Source organism: Corvus kubaryi, unplaced genomic scaffold (genome assembly GCF_017639235.1).
Source record: "Corvus kubaryi isolate FWS band 111438036 unplaced genomic scaffold, C.kubaryi_AGA036_p1.0 split1-131, whole genome shotgun sequence".
NCBI classification, from domain to species: domain Eukaryota; kingdom Metazoa; phylum Chordata; class Aves; order Passeriformes; family Corvidae; genus Corvus; species Corvus kubaryi.
In genome coordinates, this window is record NW_024582073.1 from 30,147,936 (window position 1) to 30,171,435 (window position 23,500).

At 62.5% G+C, this 23,500-nt stretch overlaps 2 protein-coding genes across 5 annotated transcripts; one reads left to right on the forward strand and one right to left on the reverse strand.

Moving 5' to 3' along the window:
- Nucleotides 1-6: 6 nt before the first annotated feature.
- On the forward strand, nt 7-15,994 carry LOXL3 (lysyl oxidase like 3). Of its 3 annotated transcripts, none has more exons than XM_042053146.1 (15): nt 7-96; nt 5,912-6,233; nt 6,579-6,742; nt 7,115-7,326; nt 10,241-10,300; nt 10,565-10,784; nt 10,991-11,171; nt 11,461-11,615; nt 12,366-12,539; nt 13,101-13,263; nt 13,626-13,869; nt 14,411-14,526; nt 14,618-14,754; nt 15,113-15,224; nt 15,375-15,994. In XM_042053146.1, the coding sequence occupies exons 2-15, from the start codon at nt 5,924-5,926 to the stop codon at nt 15,446-15,448; spliced, it is 2,322 nt and encodes a 773-aa protein (XP_041909080.1). In that variant the 5' UTR covers nt 7-96; nt 5,912-5,923; the 3' UTR covers nt 15,449-15,994. The 3 variants fall into 3 exon arrangements, with proteins under 3 accessions (XP_041909080.1, XP_041909081.1, XP_041909082.1); XM_042053147.1 differs by lacking the exon at nt 12,366-12,539 and adding an exon at nt 12,686-12,841; XM_042053148.1 differs by lacking the exon at nt 10,241-10,300.
- Nucleotides 15,995-17,566: 1,572 nt separating this feature from the next.
- On the reverse strand, nt 17,567-23,472 carry HTRA2 (HtrA serine peptidase 2). 2 transcript variants are annotated; one of them, XM_042053150.1, is made up of 8 exons: nt 22,831-23,472; nt 21,748-21,952; nt 21,463-21,657; nt 21,298-21,330; nt 20,773-20,881; nt 20,295-20,364; nt 18,157-18,252; nt 17,567-17,916 (listed from the first exon to the last, which is right to left on the reverse strand). In XM_042053150.1, the coding sequence occupies exons 1-8, from the start codon at nt 23,193-23,195 to the stop codon at nt 17,751-17,753; spliced, it is 1,239 nt and encodes a 412-aa protein (XP_041909084.1). In that variant the 5' UTR covers nt 23,196-23,472; the 3' UTR covers nt 17,567-17,750. The 2 variants fall into 2 exon arrangements, with proteins under 2 accessions (XP_041909084.1, XP_041909085.1); XM_042053151.1 differs by lacking the exon at nt 21,298-21,330.
- Between the last annotated feature and the right edge of the window lie 28 nt (nt 23,473-23,500).

Here is a 23,500-nt window from a genome sequence, read left to right on the forward strand (position 1 = left end):
GCGGCGGCACGGACCGAAATTGCTCGGCTCGGCACTGCAGGATACGATACGGCACTGCACGGCTCGGCACGGCTCGGTTCGGCACTGCACAGCTTGGTACGGCTCGGTTCGGCTCGGTTTGGCACACGTTTCTGCTCAGTACGGCTCGGCTCGGTTCGGCACGGCTCGGCACGGCCAGCCGGCACCCCAGAGATACCGCGCGGGGCCCGGGAGCGGCTGTCCCGGGAGCGGCGGGGGCTGCGCCTTGCGGGGCCGGGGCGCCTCGGGGGTGTCGCGGGTGCGGGGTGGGTGCGGCGATGCCGCCCCAAAACCCCGGTGGTGGGAGCGTGTCCGTGCCGTGCCCGTGGGCGCTGCGTGTACCTTGGTGCGGGAGGTGCCGTGGGCCGTGTCCGTGCCCCGCGGGCAGCGTGACCGGGGCGGGCAGCGCGGGTGTCCCGCGGGAAGGGGAGCCCGGCGGACCCGGCGGGGTTGTGAGTGCCGCCTCGGGGCTGTACCGCACCCCAAAGCGTGTGGGCTGCGGGCCGAGCTGCGGGTTACAAAGTCCGGTGGAGAGTCAGGATTTCCATGAAGACCGGACTTGCTGTAGCTCATGGAAGAGAGGATGGATGGAGGGATGTGGGGCGGGAGGGCTGGCGGTGATGGAAGGGATGATTCTTCGCTGCTGGCTGTTCGCCTTCCCAGCTGCTCTCAGAGGAGCCCGCAGCTGAGCCGGTCCCGTCTCCAGCAGGTCCAGGAAGGCTGGTTCCCTGCTCCGGGATGCCTGGGACCCCAGCCCTACCAGCAGCCCCCCAGCCCCGCTGCCCGCCCCTCAGCCCGTGGTGATGGCTGATGTTTGCGCATTCCTCCGAGGTCTTTCCCTCCTGCCGGCAGCTGGTTCCTCCCAGGGCTGCCTCTCCCGAGCCCGGGGCAGCTCAGAGCAGAGTGGGCAGACCCGAGGGCCCTGCCGTGTCCTGGGGAGGCTGGGTGGGGGTAGGAGCTGTGCTGTAACCTGCCCTGGCTTAGGGGGTGACAGCAGGATATGGGGATATCAGGTAGCCCAAAGGGGCTGGACCCGGAGCTGTCAGGGAAGGGAAGTGCAGCCCCAGCCCCACACAAAGCTCTGCCCCGCTGACACCCCGAGATCCGGAGTGTCCTTTCCGCAGCAGGGTCCCTGTCCCTGCATGGAATGGGGTCACACAGAGGGTGGCAGGGGTAGGCACAGCGAGGGGCAGCGAGATCCCAGCCACAGGAGGTTGTGGTTTTGGGAGTGACAGTAAGCCTGCCAGGGAATCCAGATTCCCATGTGACCCTGGGCTGCTTCCTGGTGCTTCTGGGACCAGTTTGTGGAACCCTGTGCCCTTCCAGACCTTGCTTACCCCGGAGCTCTGACCCATGGCAGGTCCCCTCCTGAGCAGGGTGGGGGTATCAGGGCTCCCCTGCTTCGTGCACATGCACTACTGACACTCCAGGGCTGCCGGGAAGTGGGAAAAGCGGAGCAGGCCCATCCAGGCAGCCGGATTGCGAAAGGGCCAGCGCTGGGCTGCGTGTGATGGGGCCCTGGGGAGAAGGGGAGGGATGGAGCCCTGAAGCCATGGGACTCACCAGACCTTCTCCTGCCCCGACTGCTGGGGATGTGACCCCATGGTCTCAGGGATGTCCTAGCATGGGACATCAACAGAGAGTGACTGTGTCACCCCGTAACCTTCCCAAGGAAGGATAAACAGAGCGAGCTTCCTCTCCCTTGTGCTGGCGGGTTTCCCAGGTCCTCGGTCTCTTGTGCTGCTCTTCTCCAAGTCCTCCCAGTTGTCAGTGCCTGGGATGCTCCATGTCCCCGTGGGTGTGTCCAAGGCTGCTGCTGAGTGAGCATGTCCCTGTAAGGCCTCCGTGGCCTGGCCCTTTCCTGCTGCCGTGGTTTGGGATGTCATCCCTGTGCTGCAGGGATGCCCTGTGCTGATCAAATACACGGACTCACCCGAGGACCTGCTTCACCAGGAGCTGCCCCTTCCCGAGGTCTGTTGGATGTTCACCAGGATTTTGGTGGGGCAGACTGAGGTCCCGCTGTGTGCCCAGTGAGTGCTGAAGGACACACCTGATTTGAACAGTCCTGAGCCCCAGGCACCCCCATCAGCACAGCCGAGGAGCTCTGGGAGGGGCAGGCCGCGTGCAAGACACTTGGGAGAGCAGAACAATGGTGGGGACAGTGCCTGGCCATCAGGGCTGCAGGCCCTGTCAGGGTGACTCTGTCCAGGGGGACTCAGCATCCCCCATCACCCACTGGGACAAGCAGAGCCAGTGGGCTGGCATGAGAGCAGTTTGAGCAGTGCCATGTGGGGCTGTCCCCTGTCCTGAAGGGTCCTTTCACCCATGCCAACCCCAGCAGCGCAGGACTGAGGCTGAGGACTGGAGAGAGCCCCAAGATTTTGGCTCCGCAGGACTCTCGGACACCCCACCACCAGCGCCAGCTGCACTGAGGGCTGGGATGTGGCTCAGGGCCCCGTGCACACCCGGCTGGGACATTCCTGAGGTTTCCTGGGCAGTGGCAAGAACCTGGGCTGCTTCCCGACTCCCACGCCCAGCGCTCGCTCCAGCCAGCCCGTCCTCCAGAGCCCTTTACCCTTGCAGTGGAGTTCTGCTGAACCTCTGTGCCCTTGTGCCAGGGCAGCACATCCAGAGTGGCACAAGCCCTGGTCCAAGAGGAGACTGTCCCTGGCTGGAGCTGACAGCAGGACGGTCAGGATGCTGGGGTGGGCTCCCCATCCAGAGCAGCAGGCAGGGCTGGAGCGGAGCAAAGCAAAGCCTGCCAGTGGAGCAAGCAGTCGGGCAGCAGGAGAGGAGCAAACGCACGGCTTGTGCCTCAGAGAACGGAAAAAGTGATGTGGACAATGAGAGCCCTGTTAGCCTGACTGCCTGGGACACGGACACGGAGCGTGTTCGGAGAGGGAGGTGGTACAGGAACGGGGAAGGAGCCGTGCTGTGCTGCAGGGAGCTCACATGGCAGCTGGCCTGGGGAAGGGCTTTGGCCCCACAGAGCTCAGCAGGGAATGTCACTGGGAAACTCTGAGGTGAGTGGCAGAGCTGAGGTGGCAGGGCAGAGGAAGCGCAGTGGGGATGAGGGATGCTGGAGCGGAGCTGAACCAGGACCTGGGAGCAAGGATTACAGAGCCTGGAGGTCACGCTGCTGAGGCTTGCAGGGGAATTGATGATTTGCTGCACAAAGCCCAAGCACTTTCTCAGGTGCCATGTTCTGGTCTCTGGTCCTATGTGTTTTGTTCCTCAATGCACAGGTTTAAATTTTCCTTGTAGTCAAGGATATAGGCTGCACGACGCTGCTTTACCAGGCTGTCCCTATTCCCATCTCTGTTTCCCCCCATTTCTGTCTCTTCAGTCTGTACTAGGAGGGTACTTTTCTCCTCCTCCTGGCACAGTTTTGCTTTGAAAAGCATGTGATCCTCACCAGAAAGCCCACGGAGTGGTGACTTCCCCATGTAACCACATTTTAGTTCCAGCAGGTGACCGGTTTTAATCCACTTAGCAGAAAGTGCACTGATTTTGTTGAGTGCTAATTATTCATTAAAAGGTGGTGCAAGATGAATCGAATGCCTTCCAGTCTCAACCTGTTATATCAACACAGTTACTCCAATTAACAGGACCTGTGATCTCATAAAAGGCCATTCCCGCTTCCTGACGCGGGCTATTTCTGCCGGACCGTGGAGATTGGCATTAATTGTGCCAATGTCCTTCAGGGTTGTACTGACCCCGTTGCGAAACTGCCCAGTTCCACAGCAGAGCATCCTGCTCACTCAGGAGTGCTGGGGAAGCTCCAGTCCTTGTGCACTCCAGCTTTCCCTAAGGAAACACACTCCAAGGTGTGTTACAGTTAGCACTGAGAGGGTTCACATTTGTGTGTCAGGACAGCTCTGAGGGTTTACAGCCCTTCCTCTGGGCAGGGCGATGTCGAATAAGAAGTTTTGTTACTGCTGTGAGATGGCAAACTCATCCCTTCGCTGCTTCCCAGGCGGTGTGGAGGTGAGGATGGAGCATTCCCATCCCAAGCCCAGAGACTTGGTCCCCTTTCCTAGCCGCTGGCAGGGCTGGGGTGGCCCATGCACCCGCCTTCCCTTCCTGCTGGCTGGGTAAAAGGTTCAGCAGAGCGTTTCTCTGCTGCCTGCCCACAAACATGCATCCTGCTGGGCTCTGCTGTTCTCACAGTGCCAGAGCAGGCAGCTGAGGCACCGGGAGCCCAGAGCTGGCTCCCACCACCCCCAGGGCTCCAGGCTGCCTGGGCTATATCCCCACGAGCTCTGTGGCGTCCCCTGTGTCCCAGTTGTGACAGAGGAGAGAGCCAGACCCACACTGACATGATTGCCCCGAGGGATTCGATGTGCTTCATAGAATTATAGGGTTGGAAAAGACCTCCAGGGTCATCAAATCCAGCCTGTGACCAATCCCCACCTTGTCAACCAGACCAGAGCACTGAGTGCCATGTCCAGTCATTCCCACCACTGTGTCTGGTGTAGAACTGGACCAGCAGTGCTGGTCTTTGTTACTCCTCACTCCCTTGCTGAGCATCTCTGCAGGCACCAGGCTCATCCCGAGGCTCTCGCTGCTCCTGGTGGCACCTCCGATGTGATGTGTGCCCAAAGGGGCCGGCAGGCAGCAGGGCTGGGCCCTGTGGGGCTTCTGTTGGTGTGATGGGTGTGGAAAAAGGGCTGGCATTGGGCACCATCCTGGTTCATCCTTATCTTGGCCCAGGAGACATTCCCAGAGGCTGGAGTGTGGACCAGGTCCTCACCCTCTGGAAAAGTGAACCAAGCAGGGATGGGGCTGATTCCTCTGTGAAAACCCTGCCCTGGAGGCTGGTGGGGAGGTGGAGCAGCTGTGCAACCCCCAGCTCTGCATGGGGTTTAAATTTGTTTCCCTTCCTCTGTGACGCTGCAGCTAAACTTGGGAATTTTAAATCACCCCGGGAAAGCCAGACCTTGTTCTTTTTAATGTTTCCTGATGGCGAGCACGGTCTGTGTGAGTGCAGCGGGCAGGATCTGTGCTCAGGGTGGATGTGGAGCACAGAGATGTCTTGCTGTGGGGCTATCCTGTAGGGGTTTTGGGGTCTGTTTTCCCACCTTGGAAGAGACCAGCAGGGACAGTGGCATGAGGCTGCAGTGGACAGGGAGGTGGGCAGGTGGCCATGCTGGTGCTCATGCGTGAGCATCAGTCAGAACTTGTCAACACCAAGCAGAAATGCTGCTCCTGAGCTCCAGGATCCATGGGAATAGCACACTGAGAAGGGAGGGCGGCTCACAGAGAAGGGTTTTCACTATTGTTTGCCATGGGACTGGTGCAGGAATACCACATCTCCCTCAGGTATTCAGGGAGCCACAAATATCGTCGGAGGAATGGAGGAACGCAGCACAGAGGAATGTGAATGCTCTGGCTGCCTCGCTCCTCACAGAGGGCAGGAGCGTGGGCTGGAATCCCCTCAGCCAGCAGCCATTCCCTGCTCCTGCTGGATCGAGCTCCTGGCCAGTCCAGCAGGGCTTTCCCTGTGCCCTGAGCCTGTTCCAGCTCCCTCGGCTCTGGCAGCAGATCCCCCTCCTTCCCTTCAGCTCTCTGGGGGTGACGCACACCCCTGTGCCCGTCTGCCCTCACTGCCCTTCAGATGGGACCGGGCAGCGCAGTGGGGGCTCAGTAGGGGCTGTTGGTAGAGGGGGACTGGGAGCAGGGGCACTCTGGGCAGGTCCCTGACAGACCCTAGGGGGCAGGGCTGGTGCAGGGGCTGCGTGTGGGGAAAATTGGGCCGGCTCTGGCCAGGACAGGGCACGTGGCTGTGCTGGTGCTGGGCAGGGGGTTTAACCAGCACAGGGCTGGGCAGGGAGGCTGGATGGGGGGGCTGGTGTTCCAGTCCTGCATGCCCTGACCCTGTCTGCCCCTGCAGAGCCACGCTGCCATGGGAGGCTGCGGCACGTGGGCATGGCCGGAGCTGCTGGTGCTGCTGGGCAGCGCATGGCTGTGGGTGGGCAGTGCCCAGCCCACTCCCCCGGGCCCCACGCAGGCCCCTGGGCCCCAGCTGAGGTTCCGCCTGGCCGGTTACCCCCGCAAGCACAACGAGGGCCGCGTCGAGGTCTTCTACAACGATGAGTGGGGCACCATCTGCGACGACGACTTCACGCTGGGCAACGCGCACGTGCTGTGCCGGCACCTCGGCTTCGTGGCTGCCACCGGCTGGGCCCACAGCGCCAAGTACGGCAAAGGAGTTGGTAAGAGAGGGGTGGTAGGCACAGCATCCCCCTGGCACAGTCCCCCGCACTGCCGGGACTGGGGTGGGTGCCCTGATAGGTTTGCAAGGGGCAGGTTCTGTGTTTGCAGAGTGTCTGGCAGTGAGTGTGTGCACATGTGGGCACATGTGGGAGCTTCCTGTCTGTCAGAGCAGCCCCTTGGGGAGGTGGAGACCACCCAGGGCTTTACTCTTGGCATTTCACTGGCCTCAGCTTTGTGCTACAGCTCCTGCTGCAACCTGTGTGGTCCCTGGCCATGCTCCGTGGGCGCCTTCCCTGTTCCCAAGGGATGCTTGGCTCCCCCTCACCCCCGGCTGTGTCTGGCAGGGCGGATCTGGCTGGACAATGTGAACTGTGCCGGAAGCGAGAGGAGCATCGGGGACTGCAAACACCGGGGCTGGGGGAACAGCGACTGCAGCCATGAGGAAGATGCGGGAGTCGTCTGCAAGGATGAACGCATTCCAGGCTTCAAGGACTCCAACGTCATCGAGGTGAGGAAGCTGCTGGCCAGCATGGGCAGCTGGTGATGTCCAGGATCCCACAGAGCACCCTGGGTGTGGGGCAGTGTGGGAATTCTCCCTGGGGGTGCAGGAAAGCAGTAGTGGCTTTCCTGGCTGTGCTCCCCAGAGCTGCACCTGGGGACTAAAGGGGACAAGGGGCACTGGGTACACTGGATGGGATTTGGTCCTTGGCTGCCCAGGGCCACCAAATGTGGCCAGCAAGGATGCAGGACTGGCTGTTCCTGTGCCCTGCCTGTGACTAGGGACCCCTCTCCGGCATCCTTGGAGATTCCCTGGGGGTGGGCTGGCAGGAGAAGGGGTGATGGGATGTGATGTGAGCTGGGGCTGACCTGATCCCTGCAGACCGAGCAGAGCCATGTGGAGGAGGTCCGGCTGCGGCCGGTGGTGTCCGGAGGGCGGCGGCAGCTGCCGGTGACAGAGGGCATCGTGGAGGTGCGCTACAAGGACGGCTGGGCACAGATCTGCGACCAGGGCTGGGACAGCCACAACAGCCGCGTCATCTGCGGCATGATGGGCTTCCCGGCGGAGAAGAAGGTCAACAGGAACTTCTACAAGTGAGTGAGGCCAGCAAGTAGCCCACAGGGGTGGGGTGTCAGAGCAGAGCCAGGGGCACGGGGCTGGGGGTGGTGCCAGGGGCATGAGATAGTGCTGGGGGGACAGCAGAGGCTGTGCTGTTGGGTGGTGTGGCTCCTAAAATCCCTCCCACCCTACTGCTCGCCAGTCCGAGCCCCAGCTGGCTATCTGGACACTCAGTAACCAAGCTGAGGGGCTGTGGGGTGGTTGGGGGGCCTATCCCCCTACCACACACACTACAGCAAAGGCCACTCCAAGGCAAGCGCTTTTGCTCCCTGGCAGTGGTGCAATGTCATTTCCCTCTGGCTCCCCATCCCAAGGGAGGTTTGCAGCCATCAGGGGATGCTCCAGCCACACCATGGCTTGAGCAAGGGGCTCGGTCAGGCCATGCCTGGCATTGTGTGTGCCCTGAGCAGGCAGCTCCGGTGTTGCTCCGCAGGCGGCCGAAGCGAGCAGCCAGGATGAAGGGCCGCAGCCCGAGGCCAGGCAGCAGGTAAGGGGCCAGGGCGCCCCATCTGCTGAGCTGTGGCAGAGCTGGGCTGTCCGGCCCCGCCAGTCTCTGCCGTCAGAATGGATCCTGCCACAAACGGATCCGGATGGAGCAGACTGAGGGCCTGGGCTGCGCTGGCCCAGTAGGACAAACCCCACCCCAGGGGACCTGCCTGTGCATGCTGGGGTCCCCCATTCCCCACAAGAGATGATCTCTCTCCCAGGCCAGTCATGCTCCAGCCTTGTCCTGCACACCAGGCAGGAGTCCTGGCACCCTGGGAGGGGAGCAGGAGGCCTCGGAGCAGAGCCGTCTCTCCTGGTGGATGGGGAGGGAGGGCTGTGGAAATGGGCTGCTTTCTTCAGAAAGCAGCGGTGGGGACACTGGAAAGGCTGTGCACCCCTCCATTCCCTGCAGGATGGGCTGGCATGGGCACCAGAGCCCATGCTCAGCAGTGCTGATGGGCACAGCATGGCAGGTCCTGCCCTGAGTGCCACATCTGCGTGGGGTCTCTTGCATCCTCTGCCCACTCACTCTTGCTGCCTTTCTGCCAGACCCAGGGGATGGTCTGGCTGCCTTTTCCCTCCATCTGCTGAATCCTGCTGCTGGATTTGTTGGTGGATACAGTGAGCCAGAGCCCATCCTCTCTGGGCTGTGCCATGGCACCTCTTTCCTGAGCCCGCTGCTAAGATAGATACTCTGCCCCCAGCACGGGGCCTTGCCCCTGTCCCACCACCTTCCCTGGTGCTGAATGTGCCCTACACCCACTGCGAGCTCTTCATTGTGACACTCACAGGTCTGTGTTCCCAGCAGTCATCCTTGCCAGCTCCTGCAGCTGGCGATGGGAATTCAGGTGGGGTCATCCCCTGGGTTTCCTCAACCCTCACCTGCAGGTCCTGTTTGCTACAATGTGCTGTTTTCTGGCTGGTTTGGTGCTGACTGCCCCTTTCGCAGTGAGCAGGTCCTTCCCCTGCTGCACTGGGGGAAATATTTTGTGTCTCCATGAGGCTGCAGTCCTGTCCCTCTGCCCAGAGCAGGAACTGGCTCCTGAGAGCCGCACTCTGTTTTGTAGGGGCTGATCAATTTGGGGCTGCACAGCCACAGTCATATGTGGGCACAATATCCAGGCTGAAAGGGGAGTCCTGGTCCAACTCCCTGTGTGGAGCAGAGCCAGCTGTGCGTTAACCCAGGACTTCATCCAGCTGGCTTTTGAAACCTTCCAAGGATGGCAATTCTGCAGCCCCGTGGTCTCTGCTCCAGTATGGAACAGCCCTCACGGGCAAAAGGTTTTCCTTACCCTGAGCCTGAACGTTGTGTTGTCAATCACGCCTCTTTTCTCTTGTGCTCTTCCCTCCCTGCTGGAAGAGCCAGGATCCTCACAGCTCCCACCTCAGCCCTGGCTGGAGCAGTCCCACACCCCCCTCTCCTCCCACACCGCCGTCCTGCTGCTCTCTCTGGGGCTGGCACCACATAAATGACATCTTCTTTTCCTGGGGACCCAGATCCAGATGCTGGATCCAGATGCGGTTTCCTGAGTGGGGATGGTTTAACCAGATGGCACTGATGCCCTCTGGCTGTCTGAATCCCAGCCCCGTTCTGTGTCCTGGGGCTCGCTGCACTGTGCAGGCTGATAGCAACCTGTGCTGACCTGCAGGACAGTGGCCAAGCTTGGTTTTGCCTGGTCCCTGGGGCTGTCAGTCCCCTGCCCTCCTTTGGGCCACTCTGCTCTTCACTCCTTGCAGGCTCTGGGGTTTTGGCTCTGCTCAGCATCTTCCTCCCCAAGGGAAACAAAGCATTTGAGGATGTTGGGATTGCACCTACGCCTTGTGTGTGCTGAGCCTCAGGCAGCTTCCCTTCACGGCTCAGCCTGTGCCAGGGCTGCTCCGTTTGCTGGCAGTGGGTTCTTGCCAGCCTGCAGCGAGTCCCACCATGCCCCATGGCCCCAGGGCGAGCGCCCCAGGTTCGCCTGTGCTGCTTGCTTGGTGCTGTTTGCTGGGTGTCCTGCTCCTTGGGGACATGGCACAGTGGTGGCATCTGGTGTCTGGATGAGGACACGGACACACCTCACCCCCACCTGACTGATCAAATGGTGGCCTCCGGTGTTTGATCTTTTGCTGTGTGACAAGGCAGAGCAGGATGTGGCTGCATCCAGCAGTTTCCTGGTGGGATGCATGCAGGAAACTGCATCATTGCTGAGGAGTGTGGCTGTGTCACACTGCTGGCGGCAGATGATGCTGTTGCACCCCTGTGTGACACGAAGGGGATGCACATGAGTCTTCCTGGGGGCCAAGGTGCCCAGTTCAGCCTCCAGTGAAGCCAGGGCAGGCTGTGCTCTCTGTGTCACTGCTGCAGGCAGAGGTGACAGCCTGAGGATCTGGGCTCCGTGATGGTTGTTTTCTGTTTTCCAGGCTGGCCTCCAAATCTCAGCCTAAACAAAAGCGCAGGGAGGACGTAGGGCCCAAGAAGAGGTAAATGGCTCCAGTGGCGAGCCAGAGACAGGAGCCTCGTGCAGTCCCACCAGAGCTGTGCGTGTCCCCACGTGCGTCCCCATGCTGCTGGGGGTATGGGACAGGCAGTTGGCGAGGGGTGGACACCTGGCAGGCACCGTGTGTCACCCCAGGGACAGGGCAAGGGGCACGGCCAGCGCGTGCAGCCACAGGCAGGGTGGCTGGTGACACCTCCGCTGCCACTGGCCACCCTGGCCGTGGCTCAGGGCTCCTCTCCCCTCACAGGCTCTTCACGGAGCGGCAGCAGCCCAACTACCGCCTGCACTCGGTGTCCTGCATGGGGACAGAGGTGCACCTGTCCATGTGCTCCTTCGAGTTCTACCAGGGCAACTCCTCTGCCGCCTGCGGGGCCGGCATGCCCGCCGTGGTCAGCTGCGTGCCCGGGCCCCTCTTCGCCACTGGCAATGCCCACAAGAAGAAACAGCGCCAGCAGCAGCAGGGCCAGGTGAGCCCCACAGGGAGGGGGACAAGTCCTGTGGTGCCCCACAGCCGGGTTCTGTGCCCTGGGCTGTGTGAGTGTGTGGGCTGCTGGGTGACTGGCTCTGAGGCAGGAGGTGGGGACGGTGTCCTGTGCCTGCACATCCCAGGAGTCATGACCAGCGCTGCGTTGTGACATTCCACACTGTCCCACGCCTGTCCCCGCTCCCACAGGCCCGGATCCGGCTGAAGGGAGGCGCGAGGGTCGGCGAGGGCCGTGTCGAGGTGCTCAAGAGCAGCGAGTGGGGCACAATCTGTGATGACCGCTGGAACCTGCAGTCGGCCAGCGTCGTGTGCCGCGAGCTGGGCTTCGGCAGCGCCAAGGAGGCCCTCACTGGGGCACGCATGGGCCAAGGTGAGGCTGCCAGGGCAGAGGAGCCAGGCATCCCCTCCTGAGGCTGTGGATCAGGCACTTGTCCAGGCTCTGCTGGGCTGGGGTGTCCCGTGGGCACTGGGCTGCTGGATGCACGTGGAGCATCCCAATGGGACCATGGCTACTCGACCACACTGCCCCAGGCAGCAGCTGTGAACGCTGGAGTGTTCAGCTCCCTCAGGCCTGCTGAGAAGAGAGGGCAGCCTTAGGGACAGGGTGATGCTGGGCATCCCTGTGTCACAGGGCCCTGAGTCCTGCTGTCCCCCGGCAGGGACGGGTCCCATCCACCTGAATGAGGTGCAGTGCCGGGGCACCGAGAAGTCGCTCTGGAACTGCCCCTTCAGGAACATCACGCAGGAGGACTGCAAACACACGGAGGATGCAGCTGTTCGCTGCAACATCCCCTACATGGGCTACGAGAACCTGGTGCGCACCACGGGGGGCTGCCGGCTCCATGGGGCTCCCAGCAGCGGGGCCTCAGAGTGGGGTGCTGGGGGAGGCCCATGGGATTCATGGGACCCTCATCTCTCCTCCTCTGCACCCCACATATTACCCTCTGCTCTGGGGCAAGGGCTGCCCTGGGAGCTCAGGGCTTTTGTGGGTGGGAGTCCCTGTGAGGAGGGGGTGGAGGGGAGGCTGTGGGGGCTCTGGGTGCTCTGTGGGTGATGCTCTGTAAGGGGAGGTGTGGGGCAGCTGCTCCCTGCTGCTTTTCCTGCCTGTGCCCGCTCCCCATCAGAAACACCAGAAAAAAAATCACTGTGGGCCAACCAAGAGAGATTTTTTTACCGGTGATGAAACAAGCAAACGGAGCAGCTTATTCCTGTTTGCCCTGGCCCAGTGTTTCATCCGCTTTGAGCTTTTTTAATGATCTTTTAACTCTCTCACACCTGTCATTTCTGAAATGACGCCATTTCAAAATGAACTGTTTTCCCTGTGCTGGTGAGGCAATTCCCAAACTCACAAGCAAATTCTTGTCCCCAAATCCACCAGTTTTGGCAAGTTCCCTGCTGACTAAAGTTGTGCTTGGCTCTGCTCAGTTCCTGGCTTCCCCTTCCCCCTGTGCAGGCACCGCAGCACAGCCCTGGCTGTGCCGGGACGGGGGCTGGGGACAGTCCTGTGGTCCAGGGGGAGCATCACCTGTGATGGTGATGATGCTGCCACTGCCTTTTTCCGCAGATTCGGCTGAGCGGGGGCCGGAGCCGCTTCGAGGGGCGGGTCGAGGTGGCGGTGGGGGCTGGCGACGGGGACCAGCCCCGCTGGGGTCTGGTCTGCGGCGAAGGCTGGGGTACGCTCGAGGCGATGGTGGCCTGTCGCCAGCTGGGTCTGGGATTCGCTAACCACGGCTTACAAGTAGGTGCCAGCACCAGCTTGGCCAGGGCAGCAGCAGCCACCACCACTGCTCACGGGGCTGGGGACAGGGACGGATAGGGTTGGGGATGGGGCAGAAGGTGGCACAGCGTGGGGTGCCCGCTCACAGCCCCAGGGCTTCCCCGCAGATCCGCCTGGCCGGCGGGAGGACGGAGTTTGAGGGCCGCGTGGAGGTGAAGCGAGGCAGTAAGTGGGGCACGGTCTGCAGCGATGGCTGGACCACCAAGGAGGCCATGGTGGCCTGTCGTCAGCTCGGCCTGGGCTACTCCCTGCATGCCGTGACGGTAGGTGCCAGCGGGGAGGGCCCCGGTGACGCTCTGGCAAGCACAGGCACCGGCCGGCGCTTCCCAAATGACCATGGGGCTGCATGGGGACAGATGGGTACAGAGGGACATGGCCACTCCATGTCATAGGACAGGACCTTTGTGGGCAGCCAAGGGCATGGGCAGCTGTGGTGGGGGGCTGGCTGCAGCCTGGGCATGAGTGAACCAGGGCAATCCAGCCACCAGCCCTGCCACCCAGCCTGCCTCGCCCCCTCCCCAGGAGACGTGGTACTGGGACGCCAGCAACGTGACAGAGATGGTCATGAGTGGCGTGAAGTGCACTGGCCACGAGATGTCCCTGAGCCACTGCCAGCACCACGGCGCCAGCGTGAGCTGCAGGAACACGGGCACCCGCTTTGCTGCGGGCGTCATCTGCTCCGAGAGTGAGTGGCCACAGGGGCTGCGGGCAACAGGGGCTGCAGGGGGGCTGCCTGTGGGTGGGGGTTCTGCAGGGAGGGGGTCTGTGGGCAGTGGGGTCTGCAGGCATGGGCTCTGCAACTGGTGGTGTCCGTGGGCAGTGGGTTCTGGGCAGTGGGGCCTGTGGGTGGTGGGGTGTGCAGACAACAGTGCTGTGCGGCCAGGGGCTGTGGTCAGTGGGGTTTGCAGATGGAGAGGCCGCAGGGTCAGCCAATGCCCAGCCAATGAGAGGGCACATGTCCCCCCTGCTGGGCGCTGCCCCGTCCCCTCCACTCGCCCCATCCCTGCCAAGCAAAGGGCCTGTCCCTGAGCAGTTGCCTGTCCCCAGCTGCATCCGACCTGCTGCTGCATGCGCCGCTGGTGCAGGAGACAGCGTACATCGAGGACCGGCCGCTGCACATGCTGTACTGTGCCGCCGAGGAGAACTGCCTGGCCAGCTCGGCCCGCCTGGCCAACTGGCCCTACGGACACCGCCGCCTGCTCCGCTTCTCCTCCCAGATCCACAACCGTGGCCGCGCCGACTTCCGCCCCAAGGCCGGCCGCCACTCCTGGGTCTGGCACGAGTGCCACCGGTGCGTGTGTGGCACAAACAGGGACAGGCATGTGGGCAAGGGACAGATGGGGCTGGGGGTCAGAGTGGGAAGAGGGTGATGGTGCTGCATTGGGCTGGGTGAGGGTGACACTGGGTGAGGAGGGTGCTGGGCAGGGGTGACGTTGAAAGAGGGTGACACTGTGCAAGTATGACACTGAGTGAGCATGACACTGGATAAAGTCACCCCAAGACATTGATGAAGGTGACGCCGGGTGAGGGTGACACTGGGTGAGGCAGAATCTGCTGCCGAGGCTCTGACTTTGCCTGGTTTGTCTTAGGGATGAGCAGTGTTGGAGCTGGGGTTTCCAGGAGGGCACGGATGGGGCTGCAAGCCCTCTGCTTGCCTGGGCCATGTGACTGGGGACAGTTTTGTCCCCTCCCAGGGCTCTGCCCAACCTCACAGTGCCACGGCCTCAGAGCAGGGGCTGCAGAGACATTCCTGGTGGCAAGGGGCCGGGCAGGTGGCAGGGGGCTGATGCAGGGCAAGGCAGTCTGCAGCTGGTGCTGGCTCCCTCCCACAGGCACTACCACAGCATGGACATCTTCACCCACTATGACATCCTGACCCCCAACGGCACCAAGGTGGCTGAGGGACACAAGGCCAGCTTCTGCCTGGAGGACACTGAGTGCGAGGAAGGTGGGCGATGCGGGGCCCCGCAGTACCGGCCCTGCCCGTGTCCCTATCATGGGGCCAGGCTGGGACGAGCTGCGTCTCCTCCTGCCTGCAGACGTGGCCAAGAGGTACGAGTGTGCCAACTTTGGGGAGCAGGGCATCACTGTGGGCTGCTGGGACCTCTACCGGCACGACATCGACTGCCAGTGGATCGACATCACTGACGTCAAGCCAGGCAACTACATCCTGCAGGTGCTGCACCTGACCCTCCCCAGCCCCTCCTGCTGCCCCCACCCTCTGTCCCTGCACCCCAGCTCTCCATACACCCCAGCCATGCATCCCTCTTTCCCACTGGAGCTTGGTGGGGCTGGTGGGTGTGCTGGCATGGGACAGTGACTGTCCTCATGCCTGCAGACATGCAGGGCTGCTCAGACATGCTGCCACATGGGTTTTCCAGCTCTGCACTGCCCATGGGCACGTGGTGCACAGGGACAAGGCCACTGCACCAAAGAGCCAGCCACTGGCTCCTTGGAGCCCTCTAGCACAGCTGGGGAGACACATCCTGTGGGGCTGGGGAAGGGCTGCAGGCCTCACTGTCAGTGCCTCACAGGTCGTGATCAACCCCAACTTCGAGGTGGCAGAAAGTGACTTCACCAACAATGCCATGAAATGCAACTGCAAGTACGACGGGCACCGCATCTGGGTGCACAGCTGCCACATCGGTAAGTGACAGAGCTGCAGGAAGCCGTGGGGATGAGTGAGGATGGGCTGGTGTGGGGTGCTGGGGTCCTGGGGGCAGCTGTGGTGGGAGGTGCTGGCAGGGCAGGGGATGCACAGCACGGGAGCCAACAGCCCCTGCCCTCTGTCCGCAGGAGATGCACTCAGCGAGGAGGCCAACAAGCGGTTTGAGCAGTACCCAGGTCAGCTCAACAACCAGATTTCATAGGGCCCTGGCCCCGGGGAGACAGGCATCTCCCTCCCTCACCCTGTACGGGTGAGAGGAAGCCACGGGGGGACCGGCGGGGAGGCCTTATGTCCAGCGCTGCTGCCATTGTGTCCTGCCGGGGACTGCCCAGGACTCACCACCGGCTGCCCTTCCCCACCTCGGGGGGGCTGGTGCTGGAGGCACCGACACCTGCACCTCCCAGCCTGGGGCTGCCATCCCAACCACTGGCCAGAAGACCGTGCCCACATCCCCTGGGCTGCGGCACACGGGTACGGTCCGGGAGGTCCTGCACCCCCCACCGCTCCATCCCTCCCATCCCAGCTGCACCCCATCTCCCACTTCCCCCTTCAGCCCTAGTTCCTCGCCCCACAGCTCATCCCCTCAGCTGGCCCCAGGACCCACCACCCACACAGGCCCTGGGAGCCCCTGGTCCCCTGGGGATGGTGCAGGTGTCTCTGCCCACAAGCGCTGCCCAGGGATGGCTCCTACCCCCATCTCTCGGTTGTAATTTTATTTCCTCTATAAAGTTGTAAGTTCTATTTCCCACTGGCTGCTGGCACGTCTCTGGCTTGGGATGAGAAGCCTGGAAGGAGCAGGTGGCACAGTTCATGCTGCGGGGCTGGTCACCACGCTCCGGCACAGTGTGGGAGCATCCCCTGGCCCCTGCACCGCCTCATCCACACAGCCCTGGCCCCACACCACCCACCAGCAGCAGCCCCATGGCACCGCGTCATGGGGGTAACTCTGGAGCCAGGATGTGGTGAAGAGCTGGTGCCCCCGCACCAGATCCAGGGCGAATGTTATCGAGCAGAAATCCCATCCTGCATCTGTGACCCTTGGGCATTGGGGTCCACGCAGCTGTGACCCACAAGAACTGAGGTCACACAGCAGAGAGGGGCTGCCTCGACTCCTGTGGGAGCACAGCCCGGCAGGATCTGGGACTGAGACTCTGGGCAGGGACACTCGGATGTGACACAAGGGCTGAGAGAGGCACAGCCCAGCCCTCACCCCTCAGCTGGGTGCTCTGACCCCACCAGCCCCTTCCCCATTCCGGGGACCCCGGGCGCTGCCCCCAGCCTGGGAGGAGGAGGGGGCAGGCCTTGGCTCAGCCCTGGAACGCGCTGCGGTCGGCGCAGCCGGAGCAGCTATGCCAGACACGCCGCGATTTCCCCCGAGCCGGCGGCGTTGGCCGGAGCAGCGAATTCCTCCGGCGGTGCCGGGGCTGCTGAAAGGAAGCCTGTTCTCAGGGCAGGGCGAGCGCGGGGGGAGCAGGGGCAGACCCGCCCCTCACCACAGCACCGCCGAGGAACTGTGCTTCTTTATCTCCCAAAAGCAACAGGCCGGGGCTCGGGAGCTCCGTCACGGGCACGGCCTGGCCCGACAGCCGCATTCCTCCGCCGCGCTGGGCCCGACGCGGCTGCTCCCGGCTGCCCTCGCCTCAGAGCCCCTGCTCCCGCTCCAGCAGCGGCGGCTCTTCCAGGAAGGCAAGGAACAGCCGGAGCTGCTCCTTCCCCGAAGGCCGTCGGCCGCCAGCTGCAGAGCACAGGGACGGCCCCAGCCGTCCCCAGGGGCCGGGTGTGTGTGGGAGCGGAGCTCCAGCACTGACAGCGAGCTGGGGGCGGGACAGGCAGAGCCCCGGCCCCGGCTCCGGCTCCCATCCTCAGCCCTCCGGGACATCAGGGGCAGGAGATGCTGCCCCAGACATCACAAGTCCAGCACGACGCCAATTTCACCACGGCCTGGAAAGCTGCTGCACGGGAGGGGATGTGGACACAGGGCTTGGAGCAGTCGCAGAGCTCACAGCAGAAGGGATGTGACCAGAGGGACACGGCACACCGGCACTGCTGCACTCCAGGGAGGTAATGCTGGTTCCAGACCCGCTCTGGGGCCGCACTCACCCACAGACAGGCCACACAATCCACAGCTCAACAGCTGCCCACCTGACGCAAACAGCAGAGTCAGATCCCAGCCCATGTGGGTACCAAGCGGGTGGCAGGACACCGCTAACGCTGAGGAGGTCCCTGGAGGCACAGCTCCTCCCCAGCCACAGGGTCTCATGTGGGGACTGATACGAGGAGCAGAGTCCCATACAGCCCAGCCTCCACCAGGCAACTGCTGTTGGGGGCCACTAGAAAAGTGCTTTATTCGAGTACAGAGGGGAACGGCTGCACGACGAGTCACCCAAGCGCAGGCCCCTCTCCTGGCCCCTTCCAGCCCTGCATGAACTCTCTGTCCCTGCCTGGCCAGCACGGACACATCTCAGTCCTGCCCTCGGCTCCAAGCCAGCGCCAAGTGGTCTCTGCTACTCGGTGACCTCGGGGATGACGCTCACCAGCAGGGTGTCGTAGCCACGCCGAACCAGCAGGGCCAGGTTCTGCTGTGTCCGCACCGCCTCGTACACGTCCTCGGCGCGCCGCGACGCCGTCCCGTTGATCTCCAGCACCACGTCCCCGGCCTTCAGCCCTGCCCTGTGGGGAGAACACGGATGAAGTGCACAGAGGGTGAGGCAGACACTCGGCGTCATTGTCCTCCAAGCGTAGCAGGAGCTGTGCCACCAGGGGGTCTACAGCCACGGCCAGCGGGACACCCAGCCTGGGAAAAGGTCCCCAGGTGGTTTCTGCTGCAGATCCCAAGCCCTGCTACTCTGGAGCAAAACACATCCCACGGCTCCTCCCTCACACACCCCTGAGGCACAGGGCAGCACTTACTGGTGTGCCGGGGAGCCGATGATCACCTTGTGGATCAGCACGCCGTAGGAGATGTCAGGAAAGCTGGGGTCACGCAGCTTCAGCTCTGCCAGGATGCTGCAGAGTGAACACTGGCATCAGGGATGGAGCTGGAGGCAGAGCAGGGCTCCCAACCCCACGCCCTGCAGCTGCACAGGCTCAGAGACCAGGCACAGAATTTCCTCTCCTGTGTCCCTGCATCCTGCTGAGCACGAGCCACAGCTGCCAGCCCCAAACATCCCCATCCTCCTGTCAAAACGAGAGGACAAGAATCCCAACAGCACCAGCGAGGGCTGGGAACCCCAGAGCAGCTGCCAGCTGGATCAGAGCTGTGGTGATGCCCATCCCCACATCACATCACCCTTCCTAGGGGTCAGACCTGCCCCTCCCCTGCTGCAGTTTCACTTCTCTACCCTGGATGGGCAGGACACACAACACAAGCTGTGCCCCTCTTCCTGCCAGACGTGTCAGCAGAGCTCTCCTCCCAAGTCTAGAGACTAAGCAATCACAGTTTCTCCAAATTTCCCACAGATTTTAGGTTTTCTAAACCAAATTTAAACTCTGCATCTCTCACAGCTCCTCTTTGGACTCTCCCCAACTGCTCCTCACCCGTCTTGAATGAAATCCAGAAGTGGATGCAGCACTCCAGCTGGATGTCTCCAGAGTGACAGCATTCTTCCCTCAAACACTGCATCAGCTCAGATCCCTGCAGATCCAGACACTCAGTCTCTGCCCAGCCCTGCTCCTGTCAGGTCCCTGCTCAGCCAGTCAGGGCTCCCCACGTGGCTGAACTCCACTGTGCTGTCCCACAGCCCAGTGCAAGCTGCCATCCCTTGCCAGTTTCACACAGCAAAGGTGGGAAGGGGCCTCTCAAGATCATCTCACCTGACCCCCAGCAGGCTCAGTCAGGGCAGGCTGCTCTGGACTGTGTCCAGTGGGGTTTTGATGATCTCCAAGGACTCTGCAGGCAATGTATGCCAGGCTCTGACCACACTTCTCACAGTATAAAAGGGATTTCTTGAGGACCCTCACATGTCTCTGTGCCCACTGCCTCTTATCTGCTCTGGGCACCACAGACAGAACAATGGGGTCTGTGCCTGAGCCTGTGCCCAACACGAAGCTTCTCTTTCCTGTGCCAGGGAAAGGTTCCGGCCTTTCCGCTGAGCATGTTCAGAGCAGTCACTCGATTCCAAGCCGAGCAATCCCTTGTTGGGAGCCCTTCCTGCTGGGCACAAACAAGCCTGGCAGTCAGGTGGTCTCCCTGGACCGGCTCAAGGGCTGGGCAGAAACTGGACCCGCTTCCCAGGAGCCGTGTCTGAGGAATTTCACGCTGCTTCCTGACAGACCCCGTCCCAGCAAGCGTGGCCAGGGAAGCAGGAGGAGGCTGGGCCAGGCTCCCACATCCCTCGGGTTCTGCCGAGTACCAGCACCATCTGCTGGGCACTGGGGAACTTACCAGACCTTTAGCAGGGCAGAGCACAGCCACAAAAGGTGTTTGCCCAGCGTGGCACACCACCAGCCCCACGAGGCAGCTGAAGGGCCCTTAAATGTGACTGCAAAAGCCAAAGAACCAGAGCAGGTGTTGTCCTTGAGAACTGCTCCCGGAGGTGAGAGCACAGGTCCTGCTTGCTGACAATGGGCACTTCACAGAATCATGGAATTGTTTGCGTTGGAAAAGACTTTTAAGATCAAGTCCAACCACTCCCCCAGCACTGCCCAGGCCACCGCTGACCATGTCCCCAAGTGCCACATCCACAGGGCCGGTAAATCCCTCCAGGGATGGGGACTCCAACACTGCCCTGAGCAGCTGTGCCAGGGCCAGAGAGTCCTTTCCAAGAAGGAATTTTCCCAATATCCAACCTGAACCTCCCCTGGCACAACGTGAGGCAGTTTCTTCTTGTCCTGTCCCTTGTTCCCTGGGACTAGAGCCTGACCCCCAATTGGCTACACCCTCCTATCAGAGAGAGCACTTTTTATCTGCTCATAGAGTCTTCTACAAGTACAGAAACTTGCAAGTTTCCAATTTACCCCATAGCCAGCGGCACCCTCAGTTATTTGGGAAGATCCCATCACATCCCTGCCCGCCCTGTCCTGTTGGCCCCTGACGTCAGGACAGGTACCTGGGAGTAAGGGTCAGCATCATCACCCCGATGTATCGGCGCTTCGTCTCTGCATTGCCAAACCAAGAGCCTGTGGAAGGAAAGGACATGGAATGTCATGGCTAGAAAACAGACACACGCTCAGAACAGTGCCGGGCTGAGCCCCCACAGCCCTCAGAGTAGGCAGCATCCAGAGCTATTCTAAGTCCCTACAACAGCTCAGTCCAGTTCCCAGTAGCAGCAGGAGCGTTCCAGATGTTGCATTTTGCACCATGACTTGGCTTCCCTGGGTTTGTCAGCTTTTTGACAGAGACTGTCCCTCTCCAGTGTTACAGGAGAACCAGACAGGGCAGGGCAGCAGCACCACAGCTTTCCTGTGGCACCAGATGAGACCCCAAACACTTTTCCTACTTTCCTTGCCTTTCTCAGGAAGAAGGGTCCAGAGCCTCCCTCTCTCATCCTCCTCCCCCATCTCCCAAGCAGAGAGGTCCCCACTCACTCTTGCGCTGCTCCTCCTTCTGCAGGAACTTCCGCAGCCGGTCGGAGGGGATGGCAAAGGAGATGCCCGACGTCACCTTCATGGTGTTCACACCAATCACCTCGCCATCCTGCAGGGAAAGGGCACCGGGCTACCCAGCCTGGATCACCGTGCAGAGCAGGGGAACTACTGCACCAGCCTGGGGTCCCACCTGTGCGCCCACCCCATGCCAGGCTGCTGTCCCTGTGTCCTGCCCGACGTTGCTGAGGCTGGGCAGGACCCAGGAGCTGAGTCTATGGGATGAGTCCATGCAGTCCCTGGTTCTGCCCTGCCAGCACCAGCCAGGCCTTGTCTCCACCAGAGCCCCATCAGCTCCAGCTGCCTCAGACACTGCACAGGGGTCTCATGCCAGGCTTATCCCTCCTCTCCCTCCTCCTTCCAGGAAGCCTCCCAGCACCCACAAGTGCTCCCACAGAGGGACAAGGAGCAAGGGCCACACAGCACATCCCTGCCCCAGCCAGCAAGGGGACAAGCAGCAAGACTCACCAGGTTGACGAGGGGGCCCCCAGAGTTCCCAAACTGCGGCAGAGGAGAGAGAGTGTGAGCAGCAGACAACGAGAGCCCCATCCTGAGGCCAATCCCAGGGTGACCAGCCAGAACCCCGTGCTCTGTGCAAGCCCCTCCTCCCTCCCAGTGCCCCATGTCCCTTACGTCGATGGCGGCATCGGTCTGGATGTACTCCATATCGGTGGCGGCCAGGCCCAGCTCGCGGCTGCCGCGCTGCGCCGAGCTGACGATGCCTGAGGTGATGGTGTTCTGCAGAGCAAAGGGGCTGCCCATGGCCACCACGAACTCGCCCTGCCGCACCTCAGCCGAGCGGCCCAGCGGCAGCGTGGGCAGCGGGTGCTGTGGGGAGCGAGACGGTCAGCGGGACAAAGCGGGACAGAGGGAATGTCCCCACATCTCGGTGTCCCCATGGCTGTGACAGGCACACACCTTGGGTTTGATCTTGATGGTGGCAATGTCCGCCACCTGGTCCACGTCCTGCACCACGGCGTCGTACATCTCGCCGCTCGCCAGCTTCACCCGCACGCGCCGCCGGTTCGCCACCACGTGCGCGTTGGTGACGATCAGCCCATCCGGGGACACCAGGAAGCCTGAACCGTTGGAGATGGGCACCTCCCGGCCCAGGAAGGGGTGCCTGTAAGGAGGCCACAGGTCAGGAGGAGTGGTAGGGACAGGCACAGTGGTAGGGCTGGGAGGCAGCAGGGAACAGTGAGGGTGTGCGGGCAGCAGCACGATGGCAGAATCCTTCCCTGCCTCAAGAGTCTGCACAAACAGGAGAATAGACACAAATGCAGTAGGAATCCAGAGCTTGTGCACAGCCACAAAGGTACAATCCTACCAGGAATAGAGGCATGTGGGAGCAGGAGGGGCTGTGACCTGTGCAGGGACAAGGCCAGAACACACGGAGCCCAGCCCTGGAGCAGGTAACAAACACCTGAGAGGCAACAGGAATGTCTCCTGCCAGCGGGAGCAGACTCACAACTCCAGGCCCTGGTCGATCACCCCAACCTCCACTGAGAGTCAGGTGAGGTGAATGGAAAATGGGATGGTCCAGCAAGGCCAAAGCCCAGCTGGGGTGAATTATTGCCAGTATGGGTCAGGAACAGCACCAGCTGATGCCTCTCACGTGAGGCAGAGAGAGTGACACTGTACACGGGTAACACCAAGCTGGAGGCAGCAGTCACCCAGCTGCAGGGCAGAGCTACCGCACAGAGGTGCTCCGAGAGGCCGGAGGCGCTGGATGGTGAGAACATGACAGAGCACAAAGGGAAATGCCAAGTGCTGCTCCCGAGGCAGAGTAACGGGGCAGCCTGGACGGCAGCTTTGCCAGACGGCCCCGGAGGACACGGAGGCGGCTGCGACGTGTGGCAGCCGCGTGTCGGTCCCTCCCGCGGCACTTGCGGGAGCCCTCCGGAACGGTTCAGGAGAGGCCGGCGGAGGTCCCGGAGGGGCCGGGGCCACACTGCACAGGGAGGAGGGAAATCCCTCCCGGGGACCTCCCGGTGCCGGTACCTGCCCACGATCTCCACGTAGACCAGCGCGGGCGCCGTTTTCTCCACCACGTCGGCGATGAAGTTGAAGGCGGCGCGGGGCGAGGTGGGCGGCGGGGCGGGAGGCGGGGCGGGCACGGCGGCGCTCAGCGGGGGCCGGCGGCGCTCCCGGGCCCACAGCAGCACCAGCGCCGCCGCCCCGGCGCCCACCGCCGCCGCCAGAGCCCGGCCCCCGGCGGAGGGCGGCGGAGGATGCAAAGGAGGAGGAGGAGGAGGAGGAGGGGGCGGTGGCAGCTCAGTGGTACCGGTCAGCGCTCGGCACCAGCGCTGTACACCCGGTGGCACCGGGACCCACCGGATCCGCACCTTCCGCGCCGCTGCCGCCATGCTGCCGAGCGGCGACCACACCCCTCCGGGGCGGGGCCGGGCCGCGGAGCACTCCGGGAGTTGTAGTCATGAGGCGGGGGTCTGCCGGAAGCCATCCTCTGCCACGGGGCACGCTGGGAGCTGTAGTTCCGAGGCGGGGCCTGGCGGAAGCGCGTTCTGCCGCGGGGTACGCCGGGAGTTGTAGTCCCGCTGGGAGCTACTGTCCTACCATCAGTGAGATGTGCCGATAACCGGCGCGACGGCGGAGCAGGGAGGCCCCGCGGTTAGAGCCGCTCACCGGGCCCGTCGGGGCCGCCCAGGGCCGT